General features: G+C 40.2%; 1 protein-coding gene across 9 annotated transcripts in view; it reads left to right on the forward strand.

The window, feature by feature from the left end:
• Positions 1 to 25481, forward strand: part of Anks1b (ankyrin repeat and sterile alpha motif domain containing 1B) — a 1067094-nt gene that overhangs the window by 671108 nt on the left and 370505 nt on the right. For 4 of the 9 annotated variants that reach the window (XM_055627859.1, XM_055627860.1, XM_055627861.1 and 1 more), the window contains exon 15: positions 16011 to 16117. In XM_055627859.1, the coding sequence (XP_055483834.1) occupies positions 16011 to 16117 (107 nt within the window). Of the gene's footprint in view, positions 1 to 15610; positions 16118 to 25481 lie in introns of those variants that run through there. The other 5 variants (XM_055627863.1, XM_055627867.1, XM_055627865.1 and 2 more) reach the window with 3 other exon arrangements.

The following is a 25481-nucleotide window of genomic DNA, read 5'->3' on the forward strand; positions in this document are numbered from 1 at the left end:
GTGATTTTTAAATTATTTATTATTTATTACAATTTATTCACTTTGTATCCCAGCTACAGCCCCCTCCCTTGTCTCCTCCCATTCCCACCCTCCCTCCCTCATCTACTCCCATGCCCATCCCCTAGTCCACTGATAGGGGAGGTCCTCCTCCCCTTCTATCTGACTGTAGCCTATCAGGTCTCATCAGGACTGGCTGTATAGTCTTCCTCTGTGGCTTGGTAAGACTGCACCCTAGGGGGAAATGATCAGAGAGCCTGTCACTGAGTTCATGTCAGAAATAGCCTTTGCTCCCCTTGCTAGGGAACCCACTGGGAGACTGAGTCTATGGGCTACATCTGAGCAGAGGTTTTAGGGCCTCTCCATGCATGGTCCTTGGTTGGGGTATCAGTCTCTGCAGGGCCCCCAGAGCTCAGTTTTTTGGGTTTTTTTGTTTGTTTGTTTGGTTGGTTGGTTGGTTGGTTCTGTTGATCTTCTTTTGAAGCTCCTGTCCACTCCATGTCTTTCTATCTCCTCCTTCTTTCATAAAATTCCATGTACACTGCCCAAATTTTCACTATGAGTCTCAGCCTCTGCTTTGATACCTCTATCAGTAGAGTCTTTCAGAGGCCCTCTGTAGTAGGCTTCTGACCTGTTCCCTGCTGTTCCCTGTTCCCTGCTGACCTGTCTTCTCCTGCTTCCCATGTCTATTGCAATTGCCCTTCTGAATGAGGATTAAGCATCTTCCCTAGGGTCCTCCTTGTTGTTTAGCTTCTTCAGGAGTATAGATTTTAGTATGTTTGTCCTATCTTATATGTCTGGTAACCACCTATTAATATATACCATGTGTGTCGTTCTGCTTCTGGGTTACCTCACACAAGATGATCTTTTCTAGTTCCCACCATTAAAAAATAAAGTGATTATCACTGTGAATATATGCATTATTTATATTATTATATTATATTGATTATAGTTAAGTATTATAACCATATGTGGCTTTTGTTATGATAGATTATATTTACTATGATTTTCATTAATGTTTAGTATCCACCATGAGGTGCTTTCCATATTTATCAATATTTTGGATTTTCTTCACAATCATATTCTATAAACTTGTGTAGTAATGTCTTTTTCATCTGTTTATAATTCATGCATAGGAAACCTGGACACCTAGACTTTCAGCATTGTCCTTCTGCGTTTAACGAGGGTTTGTTGCTGTGACTGCCACTTAGGTTTGAACTGCCGTTAGACAAAACTCGATCTCCAGCTTCACTTCTGCAGGGGGTTGGGACATGGCGGGCTAGGTGCCTTTCACAGCAAAGGCAATCACGGAAGCTCTTAAGTGCCGAAGGATGTTGGAATCCTCTCTGCTTTAGAGACTTCCGGATGTTCATCTATAAGCTTACAGATGAGGGAGAACTCAGGTTTCTTGTGCCTTCCAACTTGTGATTCCTTCCCTGTATTATTTGGTCACTCCTATCCTATAGAGTCAGTGGTTCTCAACCTGTGGGTCATGACCCCCCACAGGAGTCACGTATTGGATATCCTGCACATCAGTTATTTACGTTATAATTCATAACAGTAGCAAAATTACAGTTACGAAGTAGCAATGAAGTAATGTTATGGTTGGGAGTCACCACAGCATGAGCAACTGGATTAAAGGGTCACAGCATTAAGAAGGCTGAGAACCACTTCTCTATGTGATACTTGGGTGGCAAAAGTTCGGTCATGGATTTGTTATCAGGAAATAAAATAGCTGAATTTTCCTCAACACGCAAGTCCCTGAACTCGTGTCCTGATTGCCTATCCTGCCAGTTTGGTGTCGATATATGTTCCCCTGCACATGCATGCCAGCCTTTGAATTCTGGCAACATGGGTCTCGTAGTTATTCACATACTCACACTCATGATGACCCTTCCGCTGGAGGCCTCACATCCGGCTCCCTCCAAATTCCCAAGTAAGCCTTCCAGCTCCAGATCAGATGGCTGTCCCTGGAAGCTCTCCACTCAAACCCTTTCTTCATGCCGGCTCTTTCTATGCACCTTCTGCACATTTCCACTGCGGCATTCTTCACCTTGTGTGATATTTGTGTCTCTACCAACCTAGAAGACCCGTAAGGCCAGGACACGCTCTTTTACCCCTTGGCTTTAATCCAAAGGTTGCCACCCAGGAAGCCTGAGCTCACTGGTGTTCAAAGCACCTTCTTCCCTATGAGGAGGAAGCTTTGGCAGATACCTTAAAAGAAGGGAAAACAAAATGAAATCAACAGAATTACAAGAATTACAGGGTTCTTTTCCCACTCAGGTATGGCCTATATGAATAATTTTGTTGTCTGTCAGAAGATTTTAGCATTTTAGGCTTAAATTCCATTTCCTATTTTAGGCCATACCCCAGTGCATAAGTTGTCAGATCTGTTTAGTAAAGGCTGGTATTTCTTAAGAATTCCATGAAGTTTTTAGTTCAAATAAAATGCAAGGCCTAAGGGAAAATTAAATCATAGCTCCTGACTCCCGTTAGCATTTATACGTCAATGTCTGATCTCGAAGCCTTTTCCTATTTGAGTCTTGGCTTAGGGATCCAGAGCTCTGTTGACCCTCAGCCTTTAACAATTGCTGGAATAACTGATCCCTCTCCTCCTGTGGCCTCTGCTTTTTGCTTCTGTTTGGGCTGTCCTTTTGTCAAGAGAAGACACACTGCCCTTGCTGTGTCATCTCTTTTTCTGATGTTGATTGCTAATATTTCTCCAGAAGCAGCATGGGTATGCAGTTTATGCGGCTCAGCCTGGAGGACATTCAAGATTGGGTAAATCAGAGAGTGCTGTTTGCTAGATATAAATAAAAGTGTTGGGATCTTTCCTAAGCCACCCCACAGGGGTGAGCACTGCTCAGTCCTGGCTCCTGCACCAGCACTGCATGCTAGGAGATGGGAAATCTGGTGAACACAGAGAGTGCTGCTTACTAGCTGAATGTGCCATCTCTCTCCCACATGTGAGCGCAGCCTTCATAAAAGTTCACTGTGCTCTTTTACCAGATTCTGAAAATTTACCAGGATTTATTTGAAATGTGCTGAAACAACTATTGATCCTTTTTTGCTAATTAAGAAGCTAGGAGAAGAAATCATCTTTAAACGACACTCCCAGCCCCACCCTATTTCTCCTTGGCACACCTTCAGATGGATGCCAAGGGCTAGGCTGACAGATACTGAAGACATGGCTCCTCGAGTGTGTTCAGTAACTCAAAGCCTGGGAGAATAGCACATGTTCAGCTGCTCTTATCCACTCATCACAACTAGCTTTTCTCTGTTATTTGGCCCACCGGCTCACCCCATGCATTTTTTTGTCTGATGGAAACAAAGAAAAGTAGGCAAAGAAAAGAGCTGATAGCTCCAGACCAATCTACTTGGTTGAGGGACTAAACGAAACCCAAGTATATGTTCTCTTGGCAGTGAGGGTAATTTATCCCCAGCATTGAAATCATCTTTCTGTAACACAGTGCTTTCTCATACCTGCTATTTCATCTCAATTTCAGATAGTACAACGAGATAAATAGGTAAGGTGTTCCCTTCATGGTATCAAAAAACAGCATACCGGCAGGGATTTGTCCAAGCAGAATGGTACTTTTTCTATGGCTCTGTTAAAAGTAATAGCAGCAAATACTGAAATAGGGGAGAGGAGCCAAGATTGAAATCCAGTCACCCTGGCTCAGAAGTCTGAGCTCTCAACCTCCACACTGCCCCAGCTTCCATTAAGGCAGCCATTTCCCTAAACCCCACAGTGCCGGAAGCCATGTGTGGCAAACCTTCAGAGTAGCGGGGTAAGTCCACATAGCAGCCGCAATCTTAGAGTCACAGCAAAGCCCTTTGTTACCATCAAATAACAATACCCACGAGCTAGGACTTATCCTTCTCCAACCTGCTTCTGTTTTCACTGCCTCACACATAGAGGCCAAGAGTAATGAAAAGGTGATGGCAACGAGGAAAGTAAACAAACTGGCATGTGTGCAGTTGACCATTTGCTCCTGAAATGACCCATTTCCCAGCCCACCTTCCAGAACTGAGACACAAAGGAAAGTGACTGCTAAAGCCTTCAGTAAGGCCCCTCGGGTTCAAGTCCAAATAGATAACTTCAGACCATTTACAATGATGCCGTGTCTTTTGTCCTTCCCCGAGAAAGGCCATGACAGCAGCAGGTCTTATTCACAGGGTAGAAATGGTCTCATAGATGTGGCATACTAGAGCAGACCCTGACCACAGCCAGTGTTCAGCACACAGGAAGACACAGCCTTGTCCTAGGATGGTCTACCCTACCGTAACAAAATACCTGAGCACTGAGTAATTTATAAAGAAGAGCAATTTATTCTTTCACTGTTCTGGAAGCTGGGAAGCCCTATTGAATGCTGGCATCTGGTACCTAGAGAGGCCCTCTGACAATGTCCTCAAATTGGCACAAAGCAGAAAGGCAAGAGAGGGTATGTGGGGTTTTAGTTTTTTGTTTTTTGTTTTCTCATGAGAGTAGAGAATGAACCCACTCCCACAAGCCTTTCAAACATCAAAGTCAGTCCAGTCAATAGAGTGGAGCCATGATCTAACCTCCTGACATTGTTGCACTGATAACTCTGTCCCAGCAAATGAATTTGGGGAACACATTCAGACTCCAGCACATAGATGAGCTGACATAAAGCAGGTGCTCTCTTCTGTTGTATATGGTCTAAATTACAGGAAGGACATATTCTTTGGAACAAGAAAAATCTTATGCGAGTCACTTCAGTACTAAATCAATATTTATTACATTTTTTGAGGAGCCAATCAGTTCCTTTCCTTTCAGCCCTTGTTTAGAAGCTCTCCATTCTTTCCAAGTACTGTTTTCCAAATTAGGAAATACAGCTTTTGCCGCTGGCAAAGCATTTACCTACCTTGACTATTTCATCTTTCACTAAAACAACAACTATTAACACAGGCTGTGTTTCCTCTAAGATATTTCTCTTCTCTCTTTGGTCACAATAATAAGTCTTGTTTCTGGGTTTTAATCCCCTACTCTCAAGTGCCTCTTTTCTAAAGGATAAACTAGTGTTCTCCTGAGGCTCTAAAATCACACAAGGGCAGGGATGTTCAAAGCTCCCTCCCCATTGCTTAGCCAAATGCAAATACAAGAAGTACTTTATAACAACATCAGCACAGGCTGAGGAAATGCAGGAAGTACACAGAGAAGTACCTTGCCCCTCCCTAATTAATAAGAATCTAATTAAGAGATGGCTGAAAATCATCAGAATTCTAGTTTCTTTTTACTTTTTAAAGTGAAAACTAATTCAAAAAAAGCTACACTGAAATTGTACAATTGTGAAGTTTCTGGACCAAAGTCTAGAGTGAGAATGCATCCATCCAACCATTGGGAAGGTGATGCAGCAAAAAGTGAGACTCCTGTAAGAGCAGGTTAGAGGTCAACTTCTTGGCTCCTCCCACTCGGTTCCACCATAGCAGTCAGGACAGGATGCTGTTTCTACTGCCTGCAGCTCTTTTCCTAGGCATCACTATGGCACCTCCTGAATTCAGATCATTGTCCGAGTTTTCATAGAAACATCCCCTGACTCTTCTAAGCAGCCTCACCTTCCTTGGACATCACTGTTTACTTCCTCTTCCTATTTTACTTCTATGAAAAATTTTAAAGCCAACTTATTTGTGTGTCATTGATTCATAAAAGGGTGCACATCACAGAGGTGGAGAGAAGTGTTAGTTGGTAAAGTGTTTGCCACACAAGAGCGCAGACCTGAGTAACTCGGTGCTCACATAAAAACCCAGGTGCAGTGCAGAGCATCTCTGATGCCAGCAGCGGCTGCAAAAGTGGAAGGACCTGGGGCTTGCTAGCCAGTAAGTTTAGTCAGTCGGTGAGCTCCTGATTCACTGTGAGGTTCTGTCGCAAACAACAGGAGTGGAGGTGGTGGAGGAGAACGCTGGGCTCAACCCCTGCTCTCCACATGCACCCATACATAGACAGGTACAAGAGACAGCACATGTCTTAGTGTGCACTCTGATGTTATCCGGATGACTGAATGAAATCATTCTCACAACCAGGAACACGGGCCACTACATTACCCCCCGAAGTTCCTTCCTGTCTGATCCTAGTTTTCCTCCTACTCCCAGGTAACTGTCAATCTGTTTGTAGGTTGTTGTTTGTTTGTTTTTGTCATGATAGAAAAGTTTGCATTATCTAGAACATTAATAAATGGAATTGCACAGAATGTGCTATTTAGGTGAGGCACCTGGTTTTTTTGTTTGTTTTTTGGGGTTTTTTGTTTGTTTGTTTTTTGTTTTTCGGGGGGGTTAGTTTTTGTTTTGTTTTGTTTTTTTTTTTGCTCTGCAGTATTATTTATATAGTCACATGCTGTTTCAACTGCTAATTGCTGTTAAAAAAAAATCCATTGTATAGATACACCACAATTTGTTCATTTTAAACTGTCTTGAAATGGACATTTCAAGCTGCTTTCAGTTGTTGCATATTACAGAGAAAACTTGGTTTTGGTTGCAGGTATCTGCCTGGCCTATGCTTTCATTTTCTTGGGTAGACTCCAGTAGTATGGAATGGCCATGTAATAGAGACAAGCAAGCTGCTTTCATTGGTGGTTGTACCGTTTTACATTTCAGCATCAATGTTTTGGAATTCCACTCAGTCCCTGTCACAATCACCCTATGCCACTGTCAACACTTGATGTTTTCAGACTTTACTTTTTTTTTTAAGACATAATTTAGGCATTCTAATCAGTGTGGTCTCATTGTAAATTTCACTTGCGTTCTGCTAGTGATTAACCTTTTCACATGCTTATTGATCATCCATCTATCTTCTCTAGTGAAACCCCTGTTTAACTCCTGTATCGATGTAACATTTATTTTTATTTTTTACTGCTGAGTTTTGATAGCTCAACTATATACATGTATATGTGTATGTATATATAAATAAAACATGCATGATATAAATTTGCTATTAGATATGATTTACACATAGTCACATATTCTTTTTGTTTTAAAGTACATTTTGAAAGTCAGAACTTATTCTTTTTTGCTGATGTTTGATTATTAAACTTCCTTAAAGAATTATACTTCCATTGGGTTTCTTTAGATCCTTTACTTTTACACCAAACATGTATGCTGGGATTTTGATTAAGATTCCATCGAACCTGTAGAGGCACTCGGAAAGAACGAGTGTGTTAATAGTGCTGAGTGTGATAATCCATAGCACAGTTCATCTCGGTACTGTGTGGTGTATCCCATCTATGTTTTATAACCTTAAGTATACAAGTCCCTCCCAGCTTTTGATGCATTTGCTTCTTGGAAATTCATAGCATCTGGTATTGTAGCGTTTAATACTAATTTTTATTTAAATTTGTAATTGTTTGTGGTTAGTTATGCAGAAATACAATTGTTTTTTTTATATTGGTTCTGTGTCCTAAAACCTTGTTAAACTTGCTTATTCTGGTAAACTTTCTGTAAGTCTCATAAAATTTTACAAGTAGAAAACTGTGTCATATATCGGCAGAAACACTTGCTTTCTTTCCTTTTCAATCTGTATGTATTTTATTTTATTTCTCTTTCATGAATCTCCAGAAATGTTGATTCTTCTGTATTAACTTGAATATTTGCCTGCATCGATACCCAACGAGCATTAGTAAGCACAGTGGTATTTTCTCATATGGCTTCTGTCTGATTAGGGTGTTGGATTAATGCTGGCCTAACATTACCTTTATGAAGTGTTTGTACAAAATTGGCATTATATATGTTGTAAAATTCCTCTTTGAAGCCATCAAGTCCTGCATTTTTTTATGTAGAAAGATTTTTAACCCTGAAGACAGTAAGTTTAATAAATAGAGAGCTCTTGATCATGGAGCTTTCCATAAGTGAGCTTCGGGAGTTCATCTTCCAATAAATTTCTTCATTTCTTTTGAGTTGTTGAATTTACCGACATAAAGTTATTCAATTTTACTGATCATTTCAAAGGAAACTTTTTGTTTGAGTGATTTTTTTTCTGTTTTTGTATTCCATATATTTCCTTGGCGATCTTCATTTTCTGGGTTTCCTCACTTTGGGCTCTACTTCTTTCCAGTGAGCTCATATTTCTCAAGGTGGACACAGCAGTTACTGACCTGAAACTTCATTTCTGACATAGGCACCCTGGTGCTCTCCATTTCCCCAAAGTACCACTTTAGCTGTAGCTCACAAAGTTTGGTACATCATTGTTTATGTTTTTATTCAGTTAAAATATTTTCTGAAAATGTAAGAAAGTAGTCTAACAAAGCTACAAAGAAATGAAAACAGAGACCTCAAGGTAGGAAGGCTTGTTATTATATTTACTATAATAAATACAGTAAAGGCAAGTTGAAGAGAATGGATCAATGGGAAGAATTCAGCTTAAACAATGAGTGACTTGTTAAATAGGAGTAAAATGCTATCAGCACATGTCAGAAATTGACTAGGACATAATTATCTTAACAAGTACTAGCAAACTTTAAGAACTGTTTCAGAATAGGCTAGATAGGTAAATGAAAAGTGACCCGTCTCGCAGGTCAGAATTCACATTTGGTTTTAGGAAAAGAAGGAAAAAAGGTAGAATGTTACAAAGTTCTAATGCCACCAGAATTGTAAGGACATGGAGTGTCATATTTTGCTGATGGTATCATCACTCTGGGAGAAATGGTTGGAAAATTAAACAAATTGATGTATCCATGCCATGAAATAATATTCATTAAACAAAAGGAATATGCTATTGATACAGAACACTTTGTGTGGATTTCAAAAGACATGCCCTGAGTGATAAAAAGCCAACTACCAGAAGATATGCTATGCTGTATATCTGTATATGCTGTATGTATCACTTATGTGTCATTCTTAAAGTCACAACATGATTGACAAGGAAAACAGATTAATACCTGCCAGAAGATGTGGAATAAAAGGAGAGAGATGGCTATAACCGTAAAAGGCTATGTGAGATTCTTGTGCCTGCAATGGTGGTCATGTGACGTCACATGCAGTAAGACTGCATAGGAATAAGCACACAGAAATGTGTGCATGTGAAGCTGGTGAAATCTGAAGTTGATGGGTTTTATCAATGTCACCTACTTGTGTTATCTCATGATCGTTTCAAAGCTGGGGCTGGAAGGGTCAAGTGTTATAGAATCTTCCCTCATGATTATTTCTTGTAAATACATGTGGGCCTCTAGTTGTCTGAAAAAGATTAAAGAAAATAAGCAAGAGATACTAGATATATCATGCAAAAAACGGAATAAACGCTGGTATATCCACGTCATAGATTACTATGCAGTTATTACACATAGACACATATGTTTGTATACGTTTATGCATGTATCTCATACATAATTACATGTGTGTGTGTGTATACACATGTACATATATGTAATTACATCTTTTTGTGTGTGCTTGGGTGTTTTGCACAGGAGTTCAGGGGTCTTCAGATCCCCTGCAACTGGAGTTACAGGTAGTAGTGGGTTATCCCACATGGGGGCTGAGAACAAAACTCGGGTTCTCTGCAAGAGCAGCACATACTATTAACCACTAAGCCATTTCTCCAGCCCCATACACTTACTTTTAAAGTTAAAAAATGCCCAATGAATACTAAATTAGAAATAATTAATTTCTTTAATACAATTTGTATAAGACATTATTGGATCTGAAAAGTAAGGCTCATGAAAGCAAGTGTGATCTGATTCCTTTTATTGAAATGATGCCAAAATTCCCCACATATTTATGCATATCTAAATATATCTGCCTTTGTGTGTGGATATATGTGTATGCTATTTAACAATGAGGAAATATATGTGAATGTGCCTCCTAGCTTTTTAATATTAATATCTTTGCAAGGATAATGGATGATACATACTGAAGGAAGGGAGTAGGGGAGGAATAACCAAGAAAAATAAAGATGAAAAGAAAAAAAGAGGTACCAAAATAGCAATATATATGATATTGAAAATATATGTGTGTGTGTATGTGGAATAATCACTGTGTATTTTTATACAACTATGTGTTCAGTTTTCATGAATATCAAAGTATAAGTTTTATTTTACATTTTATTATTAAAATAGCCATAGAACTATTATGACATAATTTATTTACTGTCCAGTTCACCCGCTTAAAATGTGTAGCGCAGGGATTTTTTGTATGTTCACCGAAGTTGACAATCATTTCTATGACTGTAGAACATTTTCGTCTCTTCCACAAGGACCCCCAGGTGCATTAACAGTGACTCCACAAGCCACCGCAAATACCTTCCCAGTCCTAGGCAGCGCCCAGCCTACTTTCTCACTCTGCAAATGTGTCTGAATCATCTGTATCATAGGAATGCGAACATACAATAATTGCTTTTTCTGGCTGGCTTCCTTTACCTAGCATAATGTTTCCAAGATTCATCCATGTTGTAGCATGCTGCCTCAAGTCATTTGTTTTTATCGCCAAGTAACATTCCGCTGTGTGGATGCAACACAATGTATTCCTCTATTTACAGCTGCCATCTGGTCAGGCATTGTCATCTTGCCCCCATCACTCTGTTGACTCTTGTACCTCATCTGATACATAGATATTAAGCTTTACTAATCAGTGGGTGGTTGTGCTATTGTTTCGTTCAGTACCTGAGGTATAAATTGCTCTGCAGTATGGTCCAATCAAATGGGAGCAGAAGTTTTGAAGCTAGGCTTTGCAGTTCATTCTGATGGCAGAGGGCTCTTAATACTTCTCTTTTCCTGGCTCTCTGAAACTAGGATTAAGTATCCCCTTTTGAGGTAACCTCCCCTTAGGTGTTTAGCACCCAAATCATCTTTTTCTGTATTTCTTTTGGTTTGTTTGTTTTTCCTTCTATAATGCAAGCCCTCTCTATGCACCCAGAGCTGGCTAGGAATTCAGTATCCCCATCTCAGCTTTTGGAGTGCTAGAATTAAAAGTATACATCACTGTGTCTGGCTCTCTGTTGGTTTTGATAATATCCGTCTCACCTTCTGATTCGGATGCAGTTAACCCCCAGGATGAGCATTAGAGCTTTAGATTTGTTAGGAATGACCCTCCCCTTAGACAAAAGCCTTGTGCTGTCCTTGTGAGCAATGGCCTGTGGGGGTGGCCTTTCTTCTTCTCTGATTACCTTTTCAAGCATTGAACCTGTACCCTGTAAGTGCACAGTGCCTCACTGCTCTTGGTCTACCCAGACCTTAGTAGACCAGACCCCATGACAGAGAGCAGGGTAGATGAAGGAAGCGCCTGACTTCGTAACTGTCCTCACTGGGAATTTAACCTCTGCAGCTTGGAGGAGATTGGAAAGGCTGGCCTATCCGTTCTGATGACACATCCTATCTGTGGACTGGGAGCTAGGGAAAGAAGGTGCCCATTGTCCTGCCTGTGCTCACACAAAGAGTGTCTGTGAAAAGGATTCTGCTACAGGGAAATTGGGAGCCAGCCATCACCAACTAGCCACAGAATCCTTCTGATCTCACCAGCTTAAAAATGTTTTAAATAAGTATCTCTTCATCTTTTGTGTGTTCTTAGAACACTTGGTAGAACCTTCCCGTGGTTTGTTTTTTTTTGGGGGGGAGGGGGTATTGGAGTTTGTTTGTTTGTTATTGTTTTTTGCTACACCTAGTTTTGAGCAATTATACTTGTTTCTGAGAGTGGAGTTCCTAGGATTATGTTTTCAGAAGACTGTGCCAAAGCAAAGTCCCTGGAAGGTCCTGTCACAGAGTCTGAGCTTCAGTTTCCTTAGCATCAATGACAACAAGCCACACCACCAGTCAGGACACAATAGCCCTGAGCCCACTCCCTCTTCTCCCTTTTTTGCATATCACTTTGGGAAATTACAAAGGTCCTAACTGAATAAAGGTGTTGGCTCAGTAATGTGTTGCATGAATTTCAAGACTCCAGGAAAGTATTTTAAGTAAAATGAAGAATATATTTAGATACTATACAAATGTGATCTTCAGGCCTAAATCAGGATTCTTTAGAAGTTTGACTCATGAGAAAACAAAATCAGAAACCAACATGACTCAGGATCTCTGTCCCTCCTCTCTATCCTTTTCTTGTCTCACCATCTCCCAGTTCACTTCCCCCCTGCATTTTGATAACATATGAGAATTACTAAACAGAAATTAAAATTTTTAAATGATGCAATTCAGGAAGTCTATATAAAAATTTTTAAAATGGATAATAACCAATGACCTCTCTGAGGTATTTCTAGACAACAGTCTAAGTCTTAAAATTATTCTCCCTTTTTATTTGTTAAGGAAAAAAAAAGTATTTCCAGAGTCATTCATTCATTTATTCATTTATTAATTCATTCATTCATTCACTTAATGGGCATGAGTTAATTCCTCCGAATTGAATAGTCCTTTTACTAGGGACTTGGTTATTGGTTTGGATTTTAGAAGGTGAGCTAGGATTTAAAGAGTGAGCCAATCAGGATATGCCTTACCAAACAAAAATATACCCTGGTTATGTTTACTCAGTTTTTACAGAACTGGCTTACCTTCTCATACAGTGACCAGGAAGAGCACTGTAAGTGGATCTCATGACCAGATAAGTAAGGCCTACTGTTGACTTCACATGGGAACAGCTTGAGAGCTAATCTTTCATCTTCTTCTGCAGGTCATGCTGTATAATTACATTCTTCCATAGTTGACGCATTAACTTCTATAACTTTTTTGACATTCTTAAAATATCTAGACACAAAAAGAGATGAATTATAATCAGGTACAGTGCAATTCACGCAGGCATGCTTCCTCACTGAGAGGATGAAGATGCTCAACAAAAATACCCCAACCTGAAAATTCTATTTCAAAAACTTAAGTGGCTTGTTTTGTTTGAGAATTTCATGCATCCATACACTGCCTTTGACTAAAATCCATCTGCCTTTTCTCCCCTCCCCCCTACTGCTATGCCTTTCCAAGTTCACATGCTCTCTTTTAAACCTACTTGTTAAAGTCTGTTTAGTGTGCATGAGTGTCAGACAATCTGCAGCATCATGGGTAGCCTCTCAGGGGCTCCACCCTTGAAGATAACCGACCCTTCCCCCCTCAGCAGCCATCAGTTGCCAAGAGCTCCTTAGGAGGTGGCAGGATGCCACAGCCCTCCCTGATCCAGGCTGGGTTGTTGGTGAGCTTGATCTTGTGCAAGTCTTGTACACCCAGTTGCAGGCACTGTGAGCTCATGTGCACAGCAGCCTGTCATGTCAGGGAAACAGTTTTGTTACAGGCACCTGCTACCTCCAGCTCTTAAACGTTCTTCCTGCTCCCTCGTCTGTGGGCCATGATACCTCCTTTTTATAAAGAAATCAGATACTTGGAGTACATTTTTAGAAAATGTATTCAAATCCAACAAAACAAAATGATTCTGTTAAAATTTTTAGTCCAAAAATAAGGGTACTTTTGTAGTTTAAATATGAGATTATGTCCTGTTGATTATCAAGGACAGTCTGAATGCATACAATGTACAGTATGAGGAAAACATAGCCCCTGCTTTCAAGAAACAAGTCTTAGACACATACAATGATTGTATAAGTTAGAAAATATTTTTTATAGTAGAAGGTCTAAATATGCCATTAAAGAGAGAAAAAAAAGAATTTTTTTCTATTTGGGAGGCTGACAAGAGGTTTCATAAGGGAAATGGCAGAGTTGTAGGGTTGTAATAAAACCTACCACACATATTTCAACCTTCTTTCAGAGACCAACAAAAATTTACCCTGGTTAAGAACTGTAAACGGGGTGTTGAGAAAAGGTCAATAAAGCTAGATGAAAACCCAAAAATATCACCAAGAGTTGAGAGTTCATTTTTAATCCATCAGGAAGCCACAGCCTGGTTTTGAAATGAGGGTTAGTTACCAAGGCTGTGTCTTAGATTATTCTGACACTGTTTATAAATTAGATTTTTTAAAAATACCACGGGTGGGAGGGCAAGAAAGGGCTCAGTGGGCAAAGGCACTTGCTGTCACGCCTGATTAAGTTTGTGTGGTGAAAGCAAAGAACAGACTCGTTCAGGTTGTCCTCTGACCTCCATATGTGCACACTGTGATGTGTGTGTGTGTGCACGCGTGTGCACGTGCACACACACAACAAATGAAACATTTTTAAGGATTAAAAATATAGCAGGGTTTGAAGACCAGTGTAGTGGCATGGTTACACTGGGCCAAGTACCAAGGAACAAAGAACACAAAATCAGAGGAAATGGCAGTTCCATAAACAAGAAACAGCAGAGGTAAAGGGGAGCTCAGAGATCAGTGTCAGCAGTAGAAGAAGGGTGCATACTGTTTAGAGGTTAAATGTCTATATGCCAAGGAGATTGGCAATGGCCTTCAACTAAGAAAAGAAACAGAGAAAGGTGAGAGTTAAAGAAAGAAGAAGGATGAAGGTTTCATTTACCAACTAAATGAACTATACTAAATGAAATACCAACTATATTAGTTGGGCACATACGGGGTGCTAGCCGCGGTCCAGCGCAGGGTGGGGTGGGTAGTGTGAGAGTTATCTTTACTTTTAAAGTACTTTATGTGGAAGAGGCTCTGTTCCCAATCTGTGTGACTCCAAAGGCAGAGCTGGAGCCAGAGAGTGGGAGTTAGGTAGGAAGTAAAATATTGCTCTAATGAACGGAGGCTTTGGCTGGGTGGTGAGATCCCTGTCATAGACAGCATTCAAGCAGAGGTGTCTTCCAGGAACACCCAGGCAACATCCTTCCTGAGGATGAGGGCCAGTCTAGGCTTTCTGAGAGTTCTCTCCAAGCCTCAAGTCTCTTCTCTGATGAAGTAGTTCTGCAGGTTCTATTATTAACCTGTGGTTTTTCTCAATTATTAAATAAATTACTCAGTCTGTCTGCCATTCAGTAAAACTCACACACTTGCATCTGTTATTCTTGAATTATTTTTGGTTAGGGCTCTTCTTTATTAAAAAAAAAAAATTCTACCCAGTTAATGTTACCTTTATAGATATTTTAGAATGAGATGCCTGGTAGATAAAGTTATAAATATATACCAGAGGGGGAAAGGCTCTTCTTGTGCCTTGGTAAGAACAAACCGGGAATGAATTATCTTGACTTGCAGATTATAATGCAGATTCTATATGTTGCAGTAATTCAAAAATTAAAAAAAAAATCCCAAGAGGTTCACTTTGATACTGCATGGTAAAGAAGGAGAATAATTGCACAGCGAAGCTTTCAATCAGAAACAGTTCCCCCTGATGCTTTTGAAAAGGGAGAAAGGCGAGAAAGGAAAGGGGAGAGGGAACCTGTGGTGAACCTCGTTCTGAGCTGTTCAAGCTTCGCATTTCCTGGTGTCTTTTGAAACGTAAAATCCCACAACAAATAGCTCGGTAATGTATAACCGGGACGAAGATTCGATTCAGATTTAAGCACTTTGGTTTGCTTTTGAGTCTTGCTATTTTCTGCATTTGTTTTGACTGCTCTCGTCATTCAAGATTGACGCTTGGATGGGTGTGTAGGAGGAAGCAGCAGCAGCAGGCTTACAGCTTTGCAGACAAAAAAAAAAAATCTGCCTTATCTGATGGCTATTATTGAAAATGCGAGGTGTAGCCTGGGCTGGGTAATGAAGGGGAGCGAGCGAGGGGGAGCAAGGAGCATGGAGCTGCATACTGATGAGTGTAGGAGTACTTGATAAAAAGAATTCTGGCTGCTGGCCGCGCATTGCTCATTGTGGAGTACTCCAACAGTCACATAGAGCGCAGAGCAGCCTAGGCTGACAGCTTGCTATGCCTTCTTCTCCTGCCTGGTTTTGGGGGCTGTATGACGCACTGGTCGGTAGTGAAGATTAATATGTAAGAAATGTGGAGCTAGGATCAAGTCATACTCCACAGCCTGCCTGGCAAACTATGTTTTACTTCTGACTTTGCTCTCTCGCTGAGAACATTAATCTGTCAAGCTGGCGGGCTCCTTTGATAACAACTTTCCCAGGAGCATGATGTGGCAATGCCACCTCTCAGCCCAGGACTACCGCTATTACCCCGTGGACGGCTACTCCCTGCTAAAACGCTTCCCTCTTCACCCTCTTACAGGACCCAGATGCCCTGTCCAAACTGTGGGACAATGGTTGGAAAGCATTGGGCTACCTCAGTACGAGAACCACCTGATGGCTAATGGATTTGACAATGTACAGTTTATGGTAAGATGCTCTCTGTGTCCACGGAGCTGCCTTTTGTCTGTCTTTGCTTCTTATGTGTCTTACATGGCTTAGAGGCAGCCTGATTTGCACGGAAATGGATCAGCTTTATATATCTAACTGCATCAGAAAATTGGATGCCTTTACAGCAAACTTACTGTGTGCATATAAACGCTGACTAGAAAATGGGATCTATATGCATCCATTAGACATGTGTGTTGTATGAATTGGTGAGAGCTCTATTTATAGGCTCTGAAAGAAGATTAACATTTATATTCTCCATGTCATTCTTTGTGTGATTTTCCCCCTATAAATTTGTGGTCTTAGCATACAATTAGATTATACCACGCTTCAGCTAAATCTGGATTTCAGAGACCTGTTATTTCACTTGCACATCAGCATTTGTGATTAATTAGGCAATTCGCTCTGTTGATGGTATGAAGATCATTTTTCCTGCTAATCACTCAATAAGCAGTTTAAAGCCTGTGGACGACCCTTCATTAGCTAGCTGCTTCAGCCAGTCGATTAGCGAGAGCATGCACTTCCTTCCACAAGCCGACTGAAGAGCGATGAAGTATTGTTTGTCACTTTAGGTGAGAAGCAAACACTGGGGTCAGTTAGCTGTCAGTGTACAGAAAGGGGCAGATGTACCAAATGCACTGATGGGCTTCCAAGTCCTGTTCTCTGTTCAGTGCAAACCGGGTGTGTGCAAACTTCTCACTGTGCAAATAGGTGAGGAGGAGGAAGAAGGGAGGGGTGCAAATGACAATCTAGTTTTCTAATCATTCCTAGACCTCCTGCAGTCCTCATCAGCTCCTCTTGTTAAGCTCCTTTAAGCTACAAGCTACGTCACAGCCCTTCTCACCTTTCTTTGCATGTAAGGTCCCATTACACTTGTCACTGATCCCTACATTTAGGAAGCCCCACATGTCAAAAGCATGTAGCACACCAGTGGCTAATAGATACACTTAATAGTTTCTCTGAGAGAAAATGCTGGGGCTAACACCTGCAGCAGCATCGGAAAACACTGAGTGCTACTCAGATCTTTTCAGGGCTTTTTTTTTGAGATTGTTTTTCTCCAAACTTGGCTGAATTATTACAGATTTGAAGGTTAAGATTGTTAAACTTCCACTCCAACAAAAATGTCTATGCCTACAAGGTTTTAAAAAAATGCATAAATGTGGCTCATCAAATGAACATTAAGTAGTGTATGCATATAATCCTTTATGAGGATCTTATTATGTTTTTCATAATGAGCTATGCTTTGATTTTTCTTGTGTCTACCAGACAGTCACTGGTTATACAGTCGAGACACTGTGGTGTTGAAATAGGATAGAAATGGAAGTTGTTACTGCCCTGAGCAGATTTAAGTCTTACTTAGGCAGTAACTAGAGTAACCAGCTAACTAAATGAATATCATTTTAGCATTGCTTATATTGACTGCACATCTCTATAGAGCTACTCTTTCCCCCTGCCTCTACCTGAAATGGTCATGTCAGTCCCAAGCCCTTGTCCAAATTTATTCCGGTCCGTGAGAAGTTGGGTTTTAGGTTTGCCGAGTTAATTGGCCACACAGAATGACTTTAATTCAGCTTAATTTTCCTCTGAATATTAAACACTTATGAAAAATGTAATCCCTCTTTGAACATATTTAACTAGAAAGTAATCACTCTAGATTTAAAGAAGTATTTGAGGAAAGAGAGTGAGGAACAGTCTTATGTGAATTATGTACAAAATGTGTCCAAAAGGCAAAATTCCCAAGCACTGTGGGAAGGTTAAAGTTTGATCCTAGATTGTGGTTTTACCTATTTATTTCCAAGTATTGTATGTAATCTTCCAGAAAATAAGATCACCTTATTAGCTCAGACGAGCCAAAGACGTTCACCGTGAGACAGAACTTAAAAACAAAACAGTTTTGATTTACCATGTAGAAGGACTAATTAATTGTGAAAATGAAGCAAATCATGAAGTGGTGTCATCAATTAGTACATTGCATGCTGTCATACGTCACTTATTAGCTACCAACATTGTGAGAAAACAATGTCTGCCTTGATGGTAATCACTTCCTGGCTGCCACTGTCTACCTAATGCTGAACTTAAAGCACACTGTGACTGGCCCACTTTAAGAAACAGATTTCACTAATGTAAAAATCTGTTAGACCTGCTCAGTTTCCATTTGGTATCATACTCTAGCCTTTGTTTTTTCTGGTAGCACATTCTGACCTGCATTTATTCATTCTGTTGCCTAAGCAACAAGCACCATGCTCCCATTAACCATGATGTAGTGTAGGTCGTATTAGCTTTTTAGAAGACAGTAGACATCAAGAGGATCTAATTAATGTTGGTTAAAATGTCATAGTACATCCATGCATGCACTTTGTTTTAGAAACATGCTCTGGAGCTAATATTTCATTTCATCAATATCCTATTGATGAATTAAGTTTAAACATCTCTTATAAATAATTTTTGAAGAAAATGTTTATTAAAAGCTTAATATTTTTGCTAAATCTGTTCTATATACATTTTAACATAGACACCATATATGGTTGATTTTATCTAATGTTAGTCATTAACTTCAGTAAAGATTACTTAATAGTGATTTCCGAGCACTGGTCTCTAGCCAAGCTCCTTCCCTGTGTGTTTAAATGTTTACCAACTGTCATCACTTCTCCTTCAGGCTCTTAATACTTACCCCTGAGTCTCTAGAGACAGGAATTATTTTCCATATGTTTAAGAAAAAATTACAAACTTCTGTTCAATGCATTCATTCTTGTTTGTAAAACATTGTGGACACAGATTAGATCCAGATTTGTATACCTTTGAATATACAAATCAAATAGAATTTGGTATAATTTAAGAAAGGCTACTACAGGGCCTAAAGCCAGCTAAGAGTTGGGGAAAGTCATGTGTATGTTTACATCACAAGTAACGTGTCTGAAGTCTTCCCTGGTCCCGCCCCGCCTGCTCCTCTAAAGACCTAGGTCACATCTGCTCTCTGCATAAACATAATCTACATGCTTCTGCCAAACCTGGGAGCACTGAGGGGCCTTTGAGCCTCGTGCATTTGTTTAGCCTTTGCAATGTATGTAACATGACTAACTTTTAATGCTGCTTCTTTTCCCAACAAGCAGTTTAGGGATGTGTCCATTGTTGTACAGAATGCACTTGCTTGTTTTTTTCTTACTGTATTAATTGCTACCACCATCTTTCTTTTTAAGTTAGATGACTGCTTCCTAAAAGTTGTCAAAGTCTCAAAGTCTTGTATGACTTTGCTGTTTATGTCCTCTTCATGGTCCTCGGGTACTCTCATTTCCTTTCTGTCTCCTATACTTTTTGCTCCCAAAGCTCTCCCTGACTTGTTTAAAGAACTTTCTTTAAGGACTCTAGTCTGTAGCAGTGTGTCTTCTCTGAACTCATGTAGTGGTTGTATTTTGCAGCCATCGTTCTGCCTCTAGAGTTAGGAATTAAGTTGGCATTTGTGCATACCTGGTCTACTCAACTAGCATAGAAACTCAGAAAGTCTATTTTGTGTGTGATTTTCTTGCCTTTCTCTCCACTCCTAATGTAATGCTATACACATAGAAATCCACCTGTAAACACCATATACACAACAGATTGATATGGCTGGACTGTCAGTCTTGTTTATAAGCTAAAAATCTCTTGTTGACAATGAGAGTATGGAGTATTAATTGTTTCATCCAGGAATCAAGTCCTCTGTAAATATATTCCATGTGCTAGGAAGTGTTAATAACTAGAGATGTAATGATGAACAAAACATGACCCTTACCTCAGTCGGGGTGTATTGTTGCCCTGAGGATTTGTGTATGCATCCCACAAATGTTCTTTCATAAATATAGACTATAGAACAGGAATCTTGATCCCCATCTTTCCATAAATCAGCATCGCTCAGCCATCTTTCCTACATTAAATTACAGTACATGAAGTAAAATGCAAACAAGCTGTTGGAGCACAAAGTCAAGGCAAACGGAGATAGTGATAACTGCTGAGCAATACTACAGCAGACCGATGTTGTGAAGACTGGATTACGAGCCTTGTATTACTTGGAGGAGTACTGAGTCATTGCCTCATTAACCAACAGCTCCATTTGTAAACTCTCAAGGGAGAAAGAATAAAATTGTATCTTATGTCATTCTTTTAGTATCTCCTGTTGACCTTTGGACTTGGGGTAGTCTGACCATTGTTACAGTGTTCAGGATGAAGGCTTTATGGAGTCAATTATAAAAATAATACTGGAAGAGCCACACAAAGTGACATTTCGGTGACCTTGAGTGGATAGCATTCGTAAAGCACTCCCTGGAGGTCAAAGTGAGCAGTGCCCATTAGACGCTGAAAGAGACCAATGGAGCCACTGCAAGTGATAGATTTGAACAAAAGATGAGAATGAGAGAAAGCTGATGGGAACATATTTAACTGAAACTTTTCTCCCACATTTGTGGTACATGTTACATGCTAATAGACCTGCAGATCTCCCATACTTTGCATACTTCATTGTAATAAGAGCTCTATTTGCAGTTGGTCTCGAAAAAATGACCTTTTAAGGCTTAGCAAACCACCATCCAAGTAAGAAGTTAGACCTGTGAAGTACAGAAATAAATTGCTCCTAATGGCTAAGACTAATCATTGCCATGATGATTTCTTACTTAAATATTTTTTTTCAGGCAAATCTGTGAAGTTTCTGCAATTTAAAGGTATAAGAGAAAAAAAATGGTTCATTTCTTTTATCTTCCTGTGTCTGAAGCAGGTTGGGCTTTGGGTTGAGTGAGTGGCCTTATATTACAAAAGCAGCTATAATTTTCCAAACTCATTGAGGAGAGTAGTGGTGAACTATCTCTTAGAAAAGATTTTTTTTGGACAACTGACATTTAAAATCTCTTTGTATCTAGCAGTCATTGCCAAGGGGAGCCATTTTTTATTAGGACAACAGCTTAACTGCAAACGTAAGAGGCAGCGACAGTGGAGGGGTGTTTGGGCTTAGAGGAAGGAGGACTTCTCATCAGCACGGTCTTGTCTCCCTATGATTCAGCTTACCTATCTGCAAAGTCAGTCTCATGAGGGATCCAGAAGCAATGCTCTATGGGATGGTTGTATTAATATTCCGAGCTGTTTAAAGGTGCAGGGCACAAGGTTGGTGCCAAGAGAGCTATTAATTGTTCCCATTAGTGCTATCAGACTGGGAAAGGGTACTGATTGCTTGTGCAACACAGAAAGTTCGAGACAAGGGCATGTGCCAGGGTGACACATGCTGAAAGAATGACTCCTGGAGGTGTCAGCCATGCTTCCAATCTGGTGATGGACAGGGGCATTTTCCTCCATCTGGAAGCTACTCTGATTAAATTTTTTTAAGCATTAAAATATGTTGCCCCATTTTCTAATAACCCAGTAATGTAGCTTCCATTACTAACTAATGTTCACATGAATTAGCCTGTAATTTAGTCATGGAGCACATTTGCATAATTCGATCTCCAGAATTGCTTCAAATGACCAGATATTTGGGATGAGGAATTTGCATTGTGAGTCTAAAAACTTACTAAAACTGCTGAGTTACAGACTAATTTTAAGAAACCCAGCTAGAATCATATTTCTTTCTGCTTTAAGAGAGCAGATCTCCCAGGCAACCTGCTCAGTGGCTGTGACCTCCATTTTCTCATTTCCAGGCAATGCCTTAACCTCTCCATAATCCAGCCTGTTTCCCAACTTTCCCATAAACTGCTCCCTTTTAAGTCAGCCATGGTCTGCTTCTTGGCAAATTCTCACCCATTTCCCCCCCTCACTTTATTTCTCTTTGCCCTCTTAGCCTGTGAGATCTTCTCTCTCCACTCCTTACCCCCATTCATTCCCTCGGACCCCTGCCACGCGACATTAAGCTGCCCTTTCTAGTACCCTGTTGTTCTGTTTCCATATGAGACCCTCTACTTCCAGACATGCTGCAGATCCACCCTGCTTGCCTTGCTTTACTTTTTCCATACCTGGTTTCCAGCACTGTCCGATTGCTCACCGTGAACTTCCATATGCATGTAGGCATACGAAGCATTTAGCACAGATCTGGTGTAAAATAAATACCCAACAAAGGTTGGCTGCGACAGCCAGAACGATCCTAGGCCCATGTTTCCTCCCATCTACAGTGCTTAAAGTCCTTCAGACATTCTTATGTGTAAGCGATGGTAAGATATTTTCAAAACCCACAGTGTGACTCTCACATTTGGGATTCCTGCTGACCCGGACCCAGCTAATTCTCCAGCCTTATCTCTTATTTCTTTTCTATGCAGCAGGGAACTGAACTGCGGGCTTTTTCTTTCCTGCTTGGCTTTGCACGCTCTACTCTCTGCCAAGAGTCACTGTAGTTCTCTCTTAACTCCTTTTTATCCTTGGGCTCTGAATTCAGTTGTCACATGTTTTAGTTGTCAGTTCTCTTCTGGCCTTCTAGGTACAAGTTATGAATGCTTCTTCCATAGGACCCTTTCTTAAAATTCCCTTCCCAGCCTATATTACCTGTGCTTTCTCCATTTACTCCCTACACCCATAAAATTCCACCGTGCATAAATACTGGATCAGACTTTGTGAATCTGTGTGAAGGACCACATGGTAAATTGTTCAGAGTTTGCAAGATGTATGGTCTCTGTGAACACATCTCTCTGTCTCTGTTGTTGCAGTAAAATAACCATAGGCGATACGAATATGACTGGGTTTGGTTTTGTTCCAGTAAAACTGTGTTTATTAAAACAGGCAGATTAGTCTTTGGGCCATAGTTTGCTGCCCTGCCCCACAGTTAGAAATCAGCTTTCATCCTCTGTGTTTCTGGATCTAATGAAAGAAAGCAGAAGCAAACAAGTAAGGAGAAAGACAGGAAGAGAAGAAGGCATGGGGTGGGGGCAGGCTGGAAACAAGCAGATGGCTACAGGAAGGGATTTTGAGGGTCTGTTTGTTTTAAAGATAACCTCAGCTTACTGCTGAGGACAGAGCAAGATTCAGCTTTCAGGAGTTTGACGGTGTGTTGCAGACTAGAGTATATTTTCAGCGAGTGAACTGAAGAGGCATGAGATCTAGAAAACACAGCTGTAAAACAAGTCTGTCTTCCCTCTGTGTGGAATTCCTTTCTCTTCCTTCTTTACTTCTTCCCCTTCCTTCTCCCTTTTCTTGAACCAATTTAAACTTCGTTCCCTCAAGGAAATACTTCCTAATGCTCCCTTCCCTCTGAGGGGGCACACACTCCCTTTCCATTGCACCCACAGTGCACCCACAGTGCTCTGTTTTTAGCCCTGTGCCAGTCCTTCTGTTGCTCGGAAATTATTTTAATCTGTTCAGATCTCTATTTCTACCCTAGAGAGTGAATTTCTTAAAGGAATAGATTGGGTATTATTTACATTTGTATTCCTAAAGCCTAGTAAAATGCCTGACATAATAGTAGATTTTCAACATTGATGAATGGAATGTTTTAAGTATTATACAGGTTCCTGTAAATTAACCTACACACTTCCCACATCTATCAGTAATTATTAGTACATCCATATTTATAAATGAAGAAAATGAAACTCAGCATGGTTTAAGAAAACTGTTGGCAGAGCTAGGATGACAAAGCCAGCTGTCTACGATAGACAACCCCTCTCCGACTACAGTTAGAATCTTCATTCCCCTCTTCAGCAAACGTTTCTACCAAAGGCACCCAGGAGCTACCAACTCCCACTCAGAGCTCTTCCCGTCTTCAATACTTTTGCTCTCTTGTTGGACTTCTTTCTCTCACTACACCTTATCTTTCTGTCTCCTCCCCCACCATTTCTTAAGAAGACCATTGCTTTAGCCAAGGCAGGTCCTGCATCATCAAGCAGGTGTTCGCCTTCCTTTCTATCCACAGTTGCCTCAGATTATGACAGGCAGGAAGTCCAAGCTCGAGGTACCAGCAGAGCTGATTCTGAGGAAAGGCTGTCTTGTGGGCCTGTTTCCTTGAATATGCCTCTTTACTCCTGTGTTTCAGCATTGACTTCTCTGGGTCTGCAGGACTATGCCCACATTTTTCTTCTTGTAAGGAAGGCAGTCACACTTGGTTGTAGACCATACTAATGACCTCTTTTGATTTGATTATTTCCATAATCAAATGGAAAGACCCTATTTTCAAAATAAGGTTACATTCTAAAGGGCTAATGGTTAGGACTTCAACTTATCTGTTTGGAAGTATCATAATTAAGTTAGTAACAACCTTCAATAAATGTGTGCCTGTGAATCCTTTATTATTCACCATATCACTAAACACAGCTATAATAATCAAATAGTTGCTTAGCTAAATTAAAGTCAGAAGTCAAATCCAAGCCAATTTAAGCCCCAAAAGAAAAGTTTCCAATGATGTGGGAACGTCATAAAAGGACCAACTCAGAAGGTGTGAATCAGAACAAACCAATGAGTGTGAGCAGCTCTTGTTAATGGGACATAGTGATAAGAGAAGAACCAAGAGAAAAAGTTCAGAAAGAAAGGGAAAAAAAATTACTTGTTCCAGACTTAGGAACAAGTGTATGCTTCTCACCATATACAGTAAATTTCAAGTCAGGCTTGCCTTGGATGGTGAAGCCTTCTGGGTTCAGTGGTTCATTTCATGCCTACCAGAGACAGTCCATCTAACAGCAACAGTGCTCATGGAGGACATGATTTGTACTCCTGTAGCAACTGTTCCTAAGGTGTAATAAGTTGCCGATGACCATACATTCTAATCCAGAAGAACACACAGGCAAGAGAGACAAAGGACAATACTCCATAGATCATTGCCATCACCTCCCTGCCTTCTTCCTAGATTCTGTAACCTGGTATGTGTCTGTCATATGCATTAGGAAGTACCCAACCATTTAATATCATATAACTTAAAATAATATTGAGAAATAAGAGCCCTTAGGACACTAGTTATGGATTATAGAGGTGTATAGAGAGGAGAGAAAAGCAAGTGATTGACTATGACAGGTTTCTCAACATTAGTTCATTGATTTCTATTGCTTCAGTCCACAGAATTAAGTTTCAGGTTGTTTTACTTATCTTCCTTTACTGAGCAAAGTTAATCAGGATTTCCACAGCTTGTATTTACTGGCCAATGTCTCTTTATATGGTTGGCAAGAAAAAAAATAGATTTGTTCTATATATTTGAAGGTGATCTTGGAATTCAAGTCTTTGAAACCAGAATATATCAAGTTTATTTGATACAAGTCATATTCCACATTATTTAAATCAGAAAAACATAGTCCATAAAGAGGAAGCTGAACATCAGGCCTTCACCAGGCCTGAATAATGGTATAGTTGTCTGATTTTCTGCTACCCCAAAACAAAATTAACAGTAACATCCGAACTGGTGACATCAGTTCCAGATATGACT

The sequence above is a fragment of the Psammomys obesus genome, unplaced genomic scaffold, assembly GCF_907164565.1.
Source record: "Psammomys obesus unplaced genomic scaffold, mPsaObe1.curated_primary_1811, whole genome shotgun sequence".
In the NCBI taxonomy this organism is placed as follows: domain Eukaryota; kingdom Metazoa; phylum Chordata; class Mammalia; order Rodentia; family Muridae; genus Psammomys; species Psammomys obesus.